The sequence below is a fragment of the Aplidium turbinatum genome, chromosome 12, assembly GCF_918807975.1.
Source record: "Aplidium turbinatum chromosome 12, kaAplTurb1.1, whole genome shotgun sequence".
Taxonomy (NCBI): Eukaryota; Metazoa; Chordata; class Ascidiacea; order Aplousobranchia; family Polyclinidae; genus Aplidium; species Aplidium turbinatum.
This window is the reverse complement of record NC_137483.1, coordinates 1,415,769-1,433,674: the sequence shown is the minus strand read 5'-3', so window position 1 is coordinate 1,433,674 and position 17,906 is coordinate 1,415,769. Positions and strand designations below refer to the sequence as shown.

At 38.5% G+C, this 17,906-nt stretch overlaps 1 protein-coding gene across 1 annotated transcript; it reads right to left on the bottom strand.

Moving 5' to 3' along the window:
• Positions 1-8,632: 8,632 nt before the first annotated feature.
• On the bottom strand, positions 8,633-12,061 carry LOC145781182 (uncharacterized). The gene is made up of 4 exons (XM_082592956.1): positions 11,909-12,061; positions 10,940-11,562; positions 10,441-10,519; positions 8,633-9,645 (listed from the first exon to the last, which is right to left on the bottom strand). Exons 2-4 carry the CDS (start codon positions 10,993-10,995, stop codon positions 9,136-9,138), a joined length of 645 nt encoding a protein of 214 aa, XP_082449082.1. The 5' UTR covers positions 10,996-11,562; positions 11,909-12,061; the 3' UTR covers positions 8,633-9,135.
• Positions 12,062-17,906: the final 5,845 nt, after the last annotated feature.

Sequence of the window (17,906 nt, the reverse complement as noted above, 5' to 3'; positions counted from 1 at the left end):
CTGAGTAACCAATGGTAACCCATGAATTCTACCGCATGATCTATGTGTAAGCGACTCCACGGTGCTTCTGGAACCGTCCATGATTGGACCTGAGTTTTAGATTGCGGTTGATATTCGCCACAGGTACTGCACTTGTGACAAAGTTCCGCGATGTCTCGATCGATGTTTGGCCAGTAGACGGACGTCCTTGCCAACTGCTTCATTCTCTCAATGCCGAAATGTCCTTCATGAAGCAACTGAAGGACGGAAGGACGAAGTTTGGAAGGGATGACCACTCTGGAACCGTAAAGTAGACATCCGTAACAAGTAGAAAGAGAGTCTGCGTACTTACGGAACGGTTCGACCGGGTCTTGTGGAGAAGACTTGGCCGGCCATCCTTCATGAATGAAACGCATTACCGTGGAAATGATAGGATCTTTAGAAGATTCTTTACGCAGTGAGGCAGCATTTGGGGTCTGGACCTGTAAATCCAAAGCATCGATAGCGCAGACGATATCAATGTCATCCGCACTTTCCTCTTCATCGAAGACTTTATCCCCTCCTGCTGGTAAGCGACTCAAAGCATCAGCGTTTTGATGATCCTTCGTCTTCCTGTACTCAATAGTGTATGTAAATTGCGACAAAAAGAGTGCCCAACGAGCCAAACGATTTGCTGCCAAAGAAGGTGTCGATTTAGTCGGGCCAAAAAGACTAAGCAATGGTTTATGATCTGTGACCAAAATGAATGCTCTACCAAAAAGATATTGATAGAATTTCTTTAGCGCAAAAATTATCGACAAAGCCTCTTTCTGAATTTGACTATAGTTTCTCTGCGAAATTAACCTGGTTATTCTGAAAATAACCTGGAGCAGAAGATATGCCAAAAGGTAAAACATTTTGTAAAAGTACGCCACGGTGAGTGCTTAATGCGAGTCGTTTTCGACTGTTAGGACCAAGTCGAATCTGATTGTAGGCATCAGCCAAGTCTATCTTGCTGAAACCATACCCACCACCCAACTTTTGCATTAAGTCTTCTGGTAAGGGTAACGGGTGACGATGGGTCTCCAGGGAAGGGTTCACCGTGACTGAATAATCGCCACATATGCGTAACTTGGCCTTCGCTTCTGAAGAGTTTGAAGGCTTACGGACTGGAACAACCGGTGTGCCCCAATCGCAAAACTGAACTGGTGTCCATACACCACGTGCAATGCCCGAATCATAGGCTTGTGCTAAGTCCTCCTTTAGCGCGAAAGGTACAGTCCTAGGTTTGAGAAAAACAGGTTTAGCATCAGACTTAAAATCTATGTCTAGTTCATAATCTCGTAAGCACCCCAGTTCAGGCTTAAAAACATCTTTGAACTCGTCACATAAGAGGGAGCATGCTTTCTCCAGACTCTTATCAGGCTTGTCGTATGACTGGATGCTCTGTAAAGTAGAACAGTTAGACAGAAGGAATTTATCGATAGAAATTCCTAAAGACGAGATTGCATCACGACCTAGCAAGTTTAGTCCTTTGACTGTCGTGACTACAAAAGAAATATTATCTGACCTTCCCGTGGAAGGACAAGTTACTTGGGCCGTGAAAGAACCCGTGATTGGTACTGGATGCTTGGTAGCAGATTGGAACTGCGACACTGGTGCTTGCAATTGAGGTGCGCCTACCCGAGTCCAGACGTCGTTGGAAAGGAAATTTCCATTTGTAGCAGTGTCCAGTTCTAAGTGTGTGGTTACCGAATTAATGGAGATCGGTACTTCCAACTTTGAATTTCGAGGTTTTCTGCAAGAACTAGAAAGCATGTTAATTTCCTCGATACAATTTACCTTAGAAGGTTTGAACTGTCTAGCTTTCTTTCGACAAACACTCTGTAAGTGTCCCGTAATATTGCAGAAATGGCAAGTGGCTTTCTTAAACCTACAGTCATTGGCGTTGTGGTTGGAATTACCACAGCGATAGCATTCTTTATTTTTAGAAGAAAAGAAAGTACCTGTAAGTTGCCTAGTTTCTGGAGGTTTGCTGATGGTCCTTACTTTCGCAACTGGTGCTGGTGGAGTGCCGTAAACAGTTTCTTTGGCCACCTTGGCTGCCTCTTCGGTTTCTGATGCAACCTCCACCGCACGTTTGAAAGTAAGTTCATCAGCTCTGATTTTGAATAACGCCTTAAGCACCGCCTCGTTACCTATTGAACAAATAAAACGAGTACGTAAAGCTTCGTCCAATGGATTTGAAATGGACGAGAAGTCACAGGTGGCAGCTGCTTGGCGTATGCGGACGGCTAGTTCTTGAGCTGTTTCACCGGGCTTGCGCTTCATTTCGCTCCAGAAACGGAATCGCTCCCTCACGATGAAGCGTTTTGGGTCGAATTGTTGAGCCATGTAATTTGTAATTTCCGTCATGGTGAGATCGTTGACTTCTTTTGGGTTTGTTTCCTGCGCAGCCAAATTTGTTAACATTTTGTAGATTGTAGGTGATTGATTGGTGAGAAAAACCTGCGGCATTTTGTCTTGTGCGACTGAATGTGCTGCTACAAAGGTGTTAAACCTCTTCCAATAGTCTGCCCACAGTTCAGTGGTGGCATCAAACGTTACGAACTTAGGTAAAGATACCTGTTGTTGTATTGTTGTTGGTTGTGGTCTTGAAGTTTGGGCTCGTATTTCTCGTAGTTGTTCAAGGTGGCGCTTTTCTTGGTTGGCAATTTGATCTTGATGACGTTGTTCTTGTTCTTGGTGACGTTGTACTTGTTCTTGGTGACGTTGTACTTGTTCTTGGTGACGTTCTTCTTGTCTGGCAATTTGCTCCTTCGTCTGGCGTTCTTGGTTGGCAATTTGTTGTTGCAGGACTTCGATCAGTTTCTCCATGTTTCTAAAATCCTGTAGAAATTCTGTAAAGACCCTGCCGACGACGCCAGTTAAATGTCTGTTGTATTTCCAGACGTTTAATATAAAATAAACAATAATAATTGTAGCGATAGCCAACCAAGTGAGAAAACCATTTACCTCTTGTTACTTACTGATTCATTGTATAAAAGCAACGCAATATATAGTAAGAAAGAAACGCAAAACAATCAACTAAGGAACGTGGTACAGAACGCTCAATTGATTACACGCGCAGTGCGGTAGTAATCAATTCCAACGTCTGTACCAGAAAACGCTGAACTGTGATTATGTAGTGACGCTGGTCACGAGTTACATATATTCAACGTAAATGAAATGACGACTATAACAGCTAACATTTTTTAGTTTTTTTTTACTTGCAGTAAACTTTCCAACCTTTCCAGGCGTGAGGTAATTTGGCAGATTTTAAGTCACTTTATAGCAAAATATCTGGCAAAGTTTTAGGCTACCAGGAGAAATATATTTTGAAAGTCTGTGCCATCGATTGTCTCTGAATCAATATCCCACAGCCTTTAATGAATTTAAATCTTAGGGTATTATTTTCTATTTTATGAACTTAAACTTTTGTATCAAATAGGAAATATTTATGTCCCTGTTCAATTTATTAGTACTGGTACTTTTTTCTGATCTGCCTAAACTAGAAAGTGCATAAGCTTGACAATGGTAAAATATTTTTTTATTATTGAAGGTATTGACATGACATCAACTGAACACAATAGAGCGGTGGCATCTACAAAACATCAAGGAATGAGCATTCCATCTATAATTGTCCGAACTCCTGCAAACTTCACCTTTATGGAACTTACCACAGCTTATTCTTACCAGGTACATGTTCAATTTGTAGAAAAATGTTTTTTTAAATCATAACAAGATTTAAAACTAATGGTTTGGAAGATTAACAGGAAAACATTCGCGATCCATCCTTAATCTTCAAGTTGGAGTGTTTTGATTAGCCAGGTTTGAGTCATGTACCTGTTTCGGGTTTAATTCTCCACTTAGTCATTTTCTAATTATTTTCAACATGACACTTTGAAATGCGCCGTTATTGAAGCGTGACCGATGTTCGTAGAATTCCATCGCTTCCTATCGCCTCCCGATGGAGTGGATACTTATGGGAATGGTCGCTCTCCACGTCTATCAACTTTTCAAGTGCGTCCAAATAAAAATGCATGAGAATGGACAATCCTCACCACCACCGGATGGGAATGGTGGTGAAGATAATGCTACTAGTGATCATGGTAATGATGATGGTGGAAACGATCCTACTGGGGATGATGGCAATGATGATAATGATGAAAACAACGATAATCATAATGACGGTAATGATGACAATGATGATAATGATGAAAACAACGATAATTGTAATGATGGTAATGATGACAATGATGATAATGATGAAAACAACGATAATCGTAATGATGGTAATGTTGATAATTATGAAAACTATATTACTACTGATAGTGGTAATGATGCCGATGAAACCGATACTACTAGTAATAATAGTAATGATGATAATTATATTACTACTGATAGTGTTAATGATGCTCTTGATGATGAAAGCGATATTACTAGCGGTAGCGGAACTGATAATGATGAAAATTAAATAGTGATTTCTGATGATGAAAATATTACAATGTGTGAAGGCATGACGTCACAATAAAACTAAATCGGGCACAGGAAACGTTCTGATCTGTCTTGCTGGAGCTTCCTTGAAAATGTTCTTAGAACAAAATTCTATGGATGCAAACAATAATGCTCTCAATGAGATATTTTTCGTTCCACTTTCTACTGTATGAGATTAGCTGTATGTTGTTATGTTGATGTGAGTTTGTAGTGCGCTGCTCATTGAGCAATGGATGCATTTTATTATGTCATCACAGCCAAGCCATGAAACCCAACAATCATTGCTCGTCATTACGTCATCATGTTATCTCTGATCAGTTTATTGAAAGCTGAAGCCGTTTTGTTTGTTTATTTCACACTGTATTGTTTTTTCATAAATGCATTTATTTGATTGTATTGTTCGTAGTTGAGTATCATCTTTAAGCCAAAATAATTCGTTTTGCAAATAATGTTCATCAAATAAACAAATTCCAATGCCCCCCAAGCTGCAAGAGTTCAAACCACTGGCTTAGAAACTGAAATTAAAAAATATTTGTTAATTACTGCAACCGTGGACGTCGCTATAATAGAATCTGAACTGGAAGCCAAAAGCTGTCGACCATGATGAGACCTGAAAAAGGATTACCACGTGGCGCTTTTTTAATGGATTCTCCAATTGAAAAATCGAAAAATTATAAAAAAAAACGCCAAAAATAAGTTTAAATGCCAGACTCAAAATAGACTGCCAAACGCAAACGCCAAATTTGTCAAATTGGGCATTGAAACTGGCAATTATATTATTGTATTATTCGCCCCCACTCTTGTCACAAAATGTCGTGGGGTCATACCAATCAGTGGCGGCTCGTGCCATGGGGCTGCATGGCTGCAGCCCCACCTGAAAGAAAGAAAAGAGGAAAAGTATGCTTTTCGCTGTGTTTGTCAGACCCGGTTACTTTTTTCACTTAAGGATTGCGGTTGATCACTTGAGCCTTGTATGCAACGGCTAGTCAAGACTAAGCTGAAATACATCAACTTTTCAACAAAGTTTGAATGCATTTTTTCAAAATTTGGCGTAAAAACAGGCTCAGAACGCATCAGATTTACTGTAATGTGATTTTTCAAGTTTTCTGGGAGTGACCCCCCAGACCCCCCGGATCATTTATTGCAGCCCCACTGCTCACAAACAGCATCAGCCGCCACTGATACCAATGTATGTAGAACTCGTAACATGCGAGCAATTGAACTTATGCACGACGTTTGAACATAAGCGGAAAGGAGTTTTAGATTCCAATTGAAAATAGTTCCCAACTTTAAATGTTTTGTAGACGGGAAAAATGTTGACGTCTAATTCCATTGCACTAAATCTGGACAAATTTGTGACAAATTGTTTGTGTTTCTTACCAATAAACGAGATTGTTAGAAAGTTCTTGAAATCAGATTCCACAACCAAAAATGTAGTGGAATTCACTAGTCACGTTCTTGGGATTTGCAATCCAGTAACAAAGCATCACATCGCAAAAAGCGACTGCCTTGCAATAAAGCAAAACAAAAATGCTTTTTTTGTGTTAGAAGACGTCATCCTAAAGACAAGTGTTCATACCCTAAAGACAGCCCCACTTCACAAATGCGTGCAGTTCGACGGGCAGCAACATAACCGCTGCTTGTCAATCTACGAGCTTGGCAGCTCTCGCATCGCTCTCTAAGTCGGTTAAAAATGTGAACTTATCCATTGATAGAAAACAAACTAAAGGTCTTGTTCAACGTCATTGTGTAAGTATCGTGCCAAGGTATCTTGGGGTGACACTAGACAGATCGCTCACATACCGCCACCATTTGGTGTCACTGCGCAAGAAACTGACATCCCGCGCTGCATTACTGAAGCGCCTGGCAGGCTCTAGCTGGGGGGCGAGGGCTGACACTTTGCGAATAGCGGCCTTAGCCCTTGTCTATACTCTTCAGCAGAGTACTGTGCACTTGTCTGGTGCCGCAGTGCTCGCTGCCACAACATCGACACTGCCATAAACAGCGCCCTGCGCACAGTGACCGGATGCCTGCGTCCCACACCATTGGACAATCTCCCCATTCTCGCTGGCATCCAACCTGCTGAGCTTCGTCTCGAAGAAGCCACTCTGTCCCTCGGTCGACGGGCACTGGAGCCTAATCATCTTCTCCACCACAAGATCTCTGCCTTCCCAAACGGGCACCCCCGCCGACTGAAATCAAGACACCCATTCGTGCCAGCCGCTCGGCTTCTGATCAACGAAGCTGATGAACAAGACATCTCTGCGGCTACTTGGGCGGACCATAAATGGAATTCTGAATGGAGGTCAAGCACCACCAGACTCCATTCATTCATCCCCGACGCCGACAGGCGCCCCATCGGCCTGACACTACAGAGACGGGCATGGGTGCGCCTCAACCGTCTCCGTACGGGCGTCGGGCTTTTCCGCTCAACCATGCACCAATGGGGAATGGCTTCTTCCTCCTCCTGTGAATGTGGTGCCGAGGAACAGACCGCAGACCACATCATCAATGACTGTACCATCTTCAAGCCACCTAACGGAGTGGAAGGTCTGCGCGTCATGGATGATGAAACTAAAGACTGGCTGCTCTCTAGCAGCCTTCCAGTGTAGTCCGGGAACATCGTGAATCTGGGATGGTAAAAGGATAGACCCTCGGCCCCAGAAGCTCAAACGACGACGAACGTCATTGTATAATTTTGGTCGTCGATGTGTTCCAGACAAAACAACAGTACAACTAACAATAAGCGATACATCAATGTGGCGCATGAAAACACTGGAGAGTTTGAACCATTCATGAACAATTTTTGTGTTGTCAGAAATGTAAACAAATTATCATAACAAAAGGCTATCCTAGTGAGCAATAGCGTTATCGTGTCACTTCACTTATTTGCTCATAACATGTGATGTGAGTAGATCAACTCGAATGTCAACCTTGTCTCGTGCACTTGCACCTTCAATTCCTGTGACAGTTTTGAAACGAGCAATTTCAGCGCCGCCATCTTTAAGCTTCCGGGGAGTTTGTATCGTCCCCTAGTACTTAAGGTTGCAAGGACTTATGCATAGCTTATATTTTAATAAATAGTAAACTCAATACAATTGAATCAGGACTTGGATTAGGATTTAAAATAACAGGCAGCAATATCTGCAAAGAAAAGAATACTTAATCAACTCCTTCCTACAAAGAACAATGCCGCAACAACAGAACCAAACAAACGAATTGTCAAGATAGCGTGGAACCAAAGCATGCAATGTTATGGTTCTATTTACTTGTCCAAATTTTAGATCTCACATGCCCAGGTTTTGGATCTCTTATAGGCCTATCTATATTTCGGATCATTCGTGTCTAAATTTTGGCTTTCTGATGCTCATGTTTTGGAACTATTCTTCCCATGTTTTGAGTTTCTTGTGCCCAAGTTTTTATCTTTTATGTCCATTTTTTTGGATCAACCTTGCCCAAGTTATGTTTAAGGCTCCCACGCTTTTGACGTCATCTTCTTCTCGTTGTTCAGCTATGACTAGCAAGGGCAACGTTTATTGCATCATAGTGAGCAGTGTGAATCAATTTTACCGATTAATGTAGTTATCCCACAAATGTTCCTGGTACACAAAACTCGTATTTTTTGAAATCTTCTGATGTTTGTAGACGTTGAATCAATGTAAAACAATCTTTTCTTCATTTTAAAATCTTTGGTTGTTTGTTATCAATTCGATACTTTCAAAATATAGAAACTTTTATTTGAAACACTTCCAGGTCTTCAGCATTAACCTCCTACCTCGCGCGTCCCAAGTGTGGACTGTACTCTGCGAAATTTAAATAACGACACAATGGCTGCTTTATACGTTTAGTTTGTAGCCACTCAAACGTGAATGAATTTTGAACAGCCACTGAAACTCCGAACCAATCAGAGGCCACGTTGTCCGTGAGTTCGAGGTGCACGTTCGTGATTTTAGTGCGTCATAATTGGCTTACGCTACAAAGTTTCAGTGAGTGCATTGCTTTCTAAGAAGTAATTTGCTTAAATCCACAAGAATGTTGAGCTGCAATCATGTGATCCTTATTCAGCTACTAACATTGAGTCGAGAGAACGCGACTTAACTATTTGTGAGACTTCCGTTTACAAAAAGAAACGTTTTTGTTGCCATATGTATTGAAAAATATTAACTAACTTAACCAAGAAATTACAAATCAGCCACTTTTTACACTGATTTGACTTCTGCAGATGTCAAATGTCGATACAAAAAATGAATGATTTGCTGGCAAGACATAAAACGTTACAAACAAATATTTTCATGCTGATCTACATACACAAATCCCCGAAAGGTAAGGCCTTATTTAAATGAAAGTAAAATATACGTTTTCCCTCTGTTCATTGTTAATGCTCCGAGATCTGTTGTCAATCATTTCATCCCAATTGTAATAAATTGGGCAAATTCTAGCATCTTCATGCAGAAGATGAACTCCAACTCGATTTTTTAGAAAATGAAAGACTCAAGACATTGAAATCTAAGAAATTTGTCCCTTCACAAACTAATCGCTGGAGTTCCAACTACATCGGATATACGAAAGAATAATGTAGGTCAATAGGTGCAAAAAGTTTACGCAAATTTAATGCAACAAGGTACATGCAACAAGAAAAATTCAAACATTTGTTTCTGTTAAAGTTTCTTCTTTTTTTTTGCCATCATCGTTTTTATCGGCAGCAGCTTTTTCGTCGGCAGCAACTTGTTCAGAAACTTTCTTACCAGCATCAATTTCTTTAGAAAAAACTTTATCAAGTTCATCAATAGCAGATGTCGGCGTGGCTTTAGGAGAATATTCGTCAAAGGCAGTTTCACAAACAGCCTCTTCATTTTTGCTTGTTTGACTTGAGCAAGCTCCAGTCGAGCTTTGATCTGGGCGTTCAGGAAGGTCAGGATCTTTTGTCCTGATAAGTTGTTCATCATCATGAGTTCGATCCTCTTCAAAGTGTTCAAACTCAGTCGGATCATCGTTGTCTTCAATGTCTCTGTCTTCATTTTCCCGAGCCACCTCATGTTCCACGTTTGCTCGGCAACACTTGCGACACTTGCAGCACAGATATACAGTAACAGGAATTACGCCAACAACGGCGAAGCTAGAGCAAAAAATAATTATCCACCAGGTATTCGACTGAAACACAAAAGGAAACCATTGCAATGCACATTCCAAGAGCCAATACCAGAACTGAACGAAAGTTACGATTACAACTTACAAGCAATAGTATATTTTGTATTTTTTTTAGATGTATTTGATTATTTTTCTGATGAGTACAGATACGTTTGAATTTATTGTGTTGTTAGTTTTTGTATTATTCGCTAATCAAGGATATTCGATTCCACTAATTGGTTGCTTACTATAAGTTTCTGTAATTGCTTCTGTATTAGGTAGATCACCCATTTGAGGAAGTGTCTTAGTACCAGATCGCCTTTTCCAGTTAGTTTTTTTTAACTTTTGACCACTTATTATAAGTTATCTGCTTGTTGTATTGCAAAATTACTCCTCTTCCAAGGTTATGTTTCAAACAATTTACTTTTTACCGACCGCTAATCTTTGCTGAGAAGTCATCTCCAGAGGCGTATTATCAACTGCGTCATCAACAACACAGTGGAAATGTTTATGATTAATAATCTCGAAGTTGCAACAAGTGGCCCCAGTGATCAAACTCTTGCCATATTATAAAGCTGCAGTGTTGTCTATGTGATGAAACGTAATCACTTCAAGCATTCCAAGATGTGGGAAAGCATTACTCCAACTTCTGCTTTTTCTCTCGCCATCACGCTTCCATTAACTTTTAGTGCGATTGTTTACTCTCTTAATGCAAGGTGCTCTTGGTATTGTGCCCATCTTAACTCGATATAAAGCTTTCCATTGTACATCAAACAGTTTAGAAACCACCAGAAGAAGTTGCACTTTTGTAGTACTTACCTCTAAAAAAAGGTTGCCTGGGTCTGTTGGAATCAAGTAATCTCCAGATGCATTGCCCCATTTCAACTCAGATAAAGTCCTGTTAGATACATTCGAATAACCAAGTGATCATGATGGGTACCGTAACTTACCAATATTAACAAGAGCAGGTGCGTACGCATGGGGAGGGGTTAGTCTAGTACGAATTGTTTAGTCAGTCTTAACAAATATTCTTTCAGCTATTTCCAAAATTAAATTTATAAATTGTTGAATTGAAATAGCATTCTAAATGAACTGAAAGTAAATTTGAAAAAAAGTCACTATCAATACTAATAAGTTCACGATTACAAAATTCTTTGCAAGCAACCAGACATTCGGTTGCATTTGATTCAAAAAATGATGCTTCACGTCATAGTTTATTTAATACAAGCTCGGACAACCACTAAATTAAAAAGTTTATAAAAGAGAAAAACGTTTTGAAAGCAAAGCAAACCTTTAAAGCATCTAATGTTAAACATACCTGCAAGCGAAGGTAAAAAGAATGCATCCCAAAAGTAAAACTGAGTGTTCCGTCATGGTTAACAAAATCAACAAAAACTTAAACAAAAACCTTTCAAAGATATTAGAAAATTGCACGATTCACTTATAATTTGTGCGTTTACATTCACCAATTCACAGGCGCAAGCTTAGAAAACAACTCATGCACTTCATACAAGATTTGTCTCTGAAAAAGTTTGCCCACTTCTTATTCTATTGGTGAATTCGATGCTAACCAGCTATTTGGTATGAACAAATCTATTACCAGGCAGCAAATTAGTCATCTTTTATATTGGTCCAACGTCTGCAGACGTTGAACCAAAGCAAAAAATAACTAATTCGCTACTGGGTTGTTAGCCACAAGAGTCTGCCTTCATCGAGTCCTTACCAATGTCATCTTTCGTAAACTTTCCACTAAGTTCTGCTGAATATAAATGAAACGACTGGCATCCAACACAATCAGGACCAACTTGTGTCGAGGCATTCCGCATTGCTTGTGCAGAGCGTCAGGCGACGGATGCTGATCATCATGAATTTGCCTGCAACTGGCTTGTAAGTTGCTGATTGAGTTTCAGGGATTCCAAGCAAGACGAAAGCTTCCAATAACTGAAACCGAAAAGTAGCCTAATGTTTTTCAAAGCAAGGTCTGATTAAATGATTATCATTCATCAATGTAATATTACCATCGTTTATAAACACTCAGTTGGAAACAGAAAAAAAGAAGTTTTTAAATTACCAGCTTCGTAGCAAACCAGTTAATGTTGATTGGTTGTACAAAACTTGGAAATTGCGTGTACAATATTGCTCATAGCTCGAAGCTGCAGGTTTCGTCTGACTCTCTTCATGAGCTAACGTCAGAATAACGTAAAACTAAATGTGGTAAAGTATTTATGGTAGAAAAAAAAACTTTCTTCTATATAATATTCTACTATAAATACTAATAATACTTCACTTCTTCGTATGAGCTTTTTGGTCCGAGAGTTTTTCTTTTTGCCACCCCAGACTTACAATGTTCCTGGACTTGGAAGGCTACTATAGAGCAACCAATCGTTGGTTTCACTCCATTAGGTGGTTTGAAGATGGTACAATCGTTGATGATGCGGTTTGTTCCTCAGCACCACATTCACAAGAAGAAGAAAAAGTTGGTAACACAGTATTCCAATCTAATAAACGTAATGCGATAAAATATATGTTATGTGATAATTTATGAGAAATGGCGCATCACGTCGTGACTACGCTAAGTTTGGTGAACAATGCAAAAACAGTTTTCGTTGCAAACCCACTGCAGTTGCAAAACGTACAGAAATAACTACAACATTTTTATTATTTATTCTATTTGAATAAGACTACCGAAGAAGCTATCTTCACGACGGCGAAAGCTTGATAACTAAATTTTCCTAGTCCCAAACATGTTGTTTTGTTATTCGGTTTATTGCCTCCTGCAATACATGGATCCTAATAAAATTTATATCCTGCAATTCTCCTCGCATCGAGAAGACAGAACGGAGGTTCAGAGACATCAGGATCACGTTATTACTCATTGCTATTATAACTTGTCATATAATCCTCCTGGCTGATCAAGATATTTATAGATGATAACCTGCAATCTATCAACTAGGTGTACCCCTGGTAAGCTACATGCTTGTATGTTGTATGTTTGTTATTGCTTTGCGTCGTTGTTCACGTTGAAATCTTTTGTCCAGAAAGCGCGCGGACCACACGAACTAAAAAAATGACGTTTTGGAATTCATGTCATCTCTACCATTATGCGACTAACGCGTGTTACGCTCTCATGCATAAGACATTCCATTGGAATCATCGGGTGAATGTTGACAAGATAACCATCACAATTCCACAATATCTTTCAAGCAGTGGCGTATCCTGGTTGGCAGGGCCGTTGACAGGATTTCTCGGGCCCGGTACCAATTTATTTTCGGGCCCCCTTCGGCCTTCATCGACTATGTTATGAAAATAAAGGTTGTGTACAAACTTTTATTGATGTCGTTTAAGCATGGTCATTTAACAAATCTTGCGCAATCTTAAAATTTCTTGAACCGCAAAACTTACTATCTCTACCTAGCGGTTGCTTTTTTGAACTTTTATTTGTCACATGGCGCTAGAGTATTTTAGGCTCACCAGAAGAGAATTTACAGCAAAGGTAGTGCAGACAGTCAAAAAGTTTTCAATTTGATTTGGGAAAGGTGTTTGGGCCTCGATCAAACATTTGCTGATTGCTGCAATCTGAAAAGCGGTTTTGTGCAGTTTTTAGTGCAGTGCAATGCAATTTTTAGTGCAGAAACAGGGATAGCAATCTTTTTACCTGTGCCATTTCAGTTTGAGTTTAAACAAATATTAACCTGTTTATGTTGAAATTCGTGTTTCGGGTAATATTCATGGTTAGGGAAATCACTATACTAGACTAAACTAAATTCTTATTTTACTGTTTGGTGGCTGAAGTGGCTATTTGACCACCAGAAAGCTGAAGTGCAGTGCTGTGTTAAGCCCTTTGTGGGCCCCCGGGGCCAAAATAATTTTGAGCCCCTTATTGGCAAGCAGGCTTATGATAATATAGTGTGTATGTTAACTGCACTGATATGGAAAGGTGGTTAACTTCACTAGAGTTTCTCACCAGTTGAGAAAACAATACAAATGTAAATAAGAGCAAACACAGGTCTATCAAGTCATAGCTACACCTTTGCTTGCAATGAAAGCCAAAAGTGTTAACGATTTCTAAACATACTGGCAACGGTCATGAAGCGTATGGGTCATTCAACCCAGATCTTATATCACACAGTAGAAGCCGGTATCAAAATTTGACATGCTTATCACATTGAGTTCATACAATTTTTTACATCGGACAAGAATTGACAAAATTATGAGAATTTTAAATTGGTTACCTACATTTGGAAGCAATTTTTTCCAAAAATTACAATTGGCATTTGAAATTTCACTAACCTATTATTTTTAAATGTATATATAATTATATAGCCATAACATAGCAAAACAGTTTAGAAGTGCAAAAAAAAAGTGAATTCACAAATGCTTTAACAAACAACATTTTAACACTTTCACCAAGTGGTAATTATGTTTTGCCTTATAGGATCGCCGAGGTGGAGGCTGACTTGGTGACCTCATAAGGTCTTTCGCTTCTTTCCTATCTCACTTTTATGTAATGTACCACTTGTACCAGTGCATTTGATGTGATATTTTGTGAAAAAAAATAAACCAGTGATTGATTGATTAAACCACTCACCTATACAATACTTTCAAAAAGCTAACAAGTACCCAATCAAAATGCTAACATGAAAACTCAAGTGTACTCAAATGTGCATAATCAGGAACTTAAGTACGATAAAAACAAAAGTTTACCAATCTAGTGATATACTTTCAATTCACAACAGAACAGTGTTAATCCATAACAGTACAGAATGGCGTACATGGTTTATTAACTAGGCCTACTCACACAAGATACACTATTATTAGAAACCTGTTGTTAATCATGCTATATTTCACTAAAACATTTTTTTTATTAATTGCTTTATTTTTGGAACATCGTGGTTGCTGAATTTAAGAAGCACAATTATTATGAGCAGCAGTTGCTGTAATCTAACTGTTGAATTAACTTTTCTACATGTAATTATTTTTTCATATGCAAACACCATTGGTCATGCTAAAAACAGTTGTTATTGAAATGGTGCATGAGTGCTGACTGCTGACTTATGTAGATGAAGTTTAATAACTTCATCACATGTTGCAACTACTTCACAGGAATCACAGCATACATAAGAAAATTACTATGATCTTTAACAAAACGGAGCAACATTTACAGTGTAACACTAGTTAATAGGTTTCTAGGTAAGGTCTAACAGCTTCATCACTCACTGACAACTTTGCAGTACTCAGAAATCCTTCATAGGTTACTGGTGCTTAATGAAATGTTATAATGCTTACTGCACAATACCGGCTAACTACTACCTAGTTAAACTTTTATAACTTCATAAACAATCATCAACCCAGCAGTGTACAGAACACAGCAGAAATATAACTAATAGTAAACACAGGTCTATCAAGTTATAGCTTCATCTTTGCTTGGAATGAAAGAAATGAAACATAAAGCAGCAACGATTTGAAATCACAAACAAAATACTGGCAACTGTCATAAAATACTTATTATACTGGTATCTAAATGTAATATGCTGGTTACACTTGCTGATAGCTACCTCTGTAAAGTCAGGGATATTTATAATTGCGAGATTGTAAATGCTAAAAATGAAATGCTAATTAATCTATGAGAAATGCTATTTTGTTTACTGTTCACAATTTTTTAGCAATAAACAAAATATGACTGCACAAATGGAATACGCTACAAATAAGACAAACATTTTTATGGCCTACAGTTAAAGGCAGGTTAATTGATTATATACCTATTACACTACTCAATGTTCGCTTATTACTTGCTAACCTTTGACTTTGAGGTCAGTTTTTGAATTGTTTGTCTTACTTCTGGTGGTCGTTCTTAAGCTTGTGGCCTGCTGGTCACTTTATCTGGTTCTTACCACAGCAATTAAAGACATGGGTAAAGATCGCATTAAATGCTTCATGGTTTCTGGTACATTCAAGGTTTAACATTTGGCTCAACATAACTTTTGAAAAAAAAAAACTATGCAAAGAGCTTGGAGAAAAACATTCCCTTGTTTGGAACATCTGCAAAACTTTTGCAGCACGTCTGCACCATTGCTAATCATAGTAAACGAATGTATTCCAATTGCAATAACGGCAAAGCAAAGTTTGCTAGGTTCTGACAAACCTCCATGTTCAGCCTTTTCAAAGAATTCCTCTTTGAGAGTTTTGTTTATCTGAAATGTTCAAAGCAAGAATGTCGGTAGTTCAAACAAGACATCTTCTTTATGAAATGCTGAATGAAATCTTGGTACATAGCAAGGTTACACCATTCTAGAACTAGATTACCGGTTGTAAACCAGTAACATTCACTTTGAAGTAAAGCTTAAGAAAACAAAACACCCTGTAAAACCAAAACGTTAAGCTAAAAGTGCAACAGCCTTAATGCAGCTTCTGACACTTCAAAAAATACTTTTACCTTGCAAGTTATACCGGTAGATGTAGAAAAAATATTTTATTGTTAAATGGGATATCAATAGACCAACCATACTTTAAGCTAGTCCAGTATTACAAAAAGTATTTCATGTGTCTTGTTTACTTATTGGCAGACTTCAAAATCAATCGTACCTGACTCTTAAAGTTTATGCTAACGAGAAGCTAACCTACGCACAAAACATGAACGCTTTCACCTTATGCTAAAGAAAGGTTTCAATCTATGCTTTTGCAAAATTTAGACAAGGCATTGCAATTAAGTTATGCAAATGTCTTATATAATTTGCCCATTTATGACAATCATTTTAAAATGAGCTGTCTACTTCGTGGTTTAACCTATAACAGTAGCACACAAAGTATGGTGACCCTACCACTACCAGTGTATAAAGCGGTTTCAGTTCAACAGTTGCCAATTCCAAAGTTTTACCACAAAATACGAAAAAATAAACAACCAAAATAATTAGAACACATTTATCTTAAACACACCTTTGTAGGAATTGGGCCTGTCTTGATTTCAAGTATTCAATTGCAACCAACCTGTTTTATTTCAAACACAGGTAATTTTACTAATGTTGTCACATTTTAACTTTTCAAGATAATGTGGTTTTTAGAGATGTTTTGGTATAAGGGCCCAGCATCTCATTAGTACCGGACCTAAATTATCTTCTCAATGAACAAGTAGGCTACACGCAGTAAACTTTAACAACTAAAAAACAGATTGTTACTGAAACACAAAAGTCAATTACCTGTGGGCCCCCTGAAATTTTATCACAAAATAACGACCAAGATAATGTGGTGATTTTAGAGATATTTTGATATAAGGGCCCAGGCCCAGCATCTCATTGGTATCGGACCTAAATTATCTTCTCAATGGAAGTACACACAGTAAACTTTAGCAGCTAAAAAACATGTTGTCACTGACACATATATTATTATTATTATTATTATAACCTCTGATGGCAATTCCTTCAGATCTGATTATATTAAGATCTTGATTATGTTTGAAGTCGCGGGGAATTTTTAAAATCCGGGCCCCTTAAATATTCCGGGCCCGGGTCCAAAAGTACCACCTAGACCCCCCTGTCAACGCCCCTGCTGGTTGGTTGAGCAAGGGAAGCAATAAAACTCGTGGGGGAATAGAGCGTGCCGAAGGCACGTGTTTTCTAGGGGGGTCCGGGGGCATGCTCCCCCGGAAAAATTTTGCAAAATTACACTCAAATAATGAATTATACTGCTTTCTGGAAACACTTTTAGGGTAATTTTTGTATGAAATTTATTAGCAGATAAACAGCTATTAACTTATTAAAGGTAGCTCTTACACACGAACGGGCAAAGGGCAAAAATGCGACTATAATTAGAGAACACCAAAAACTCAGCTACAAAGTCAAGTCTAGCTTAGACCTCACATATCCTGTCTTATTCCAAAGTCTATCCAGCCAGGATAACAGTGTAAAGCCAACATTTGGCTCAAACTTTTGCTTACAAGGCCGATATTATAACCATAACAGTGCCCTAGATTTTCTCATTACGTAGCTCACTGGCACAACATCCAACAGAGCAGAGTTGCCAGACTATGAAAAAGTCTTAAAGCCAAAATAATACAAAGAAAAGGCCAAAACAAGGAAAATATTAGACAAAAAAGGCCAAATGGATATATTTACCTGTTTCTATCAAAAATAATAAAATTTACATATATATTTTATAACTTGTAGTGGATTTTAATAAATTGTAGCAAAAATAATTCTGAAAGTAGCCCAAAAAATAGCAAGTTAGCCTATAAAAGTAGCGGATGAGTTTTGATCCGCCACATTACAAGTATTAAACAAGTATGGAACATG

Excerpts from the sequence above, each read along its gene's own strand:
- LOC145781182 (XM_082592956.1), bottom strand. The coding sequence starts at position 10,995 with ATGACGGAACACTCAGTTTTACTTTTGGGATGCATTCTTTTTACCTTC. Across the intron at positions 10,520-10,939 it reads CTTTTTACCTTCGCTTGCAG|GACTTTATCTGAGTTGAAAT; the intron begins GTATGTTTAACA and ends TGTATCTAACAG. Across the intron at positions 9,646-10,440 it reads CAGGCAACCTTTTTTTAGAG|TCGAATACCTGGTGGATAAT; the intron begins GTAAGTACTACA and ends TTTGTGTTTCAG.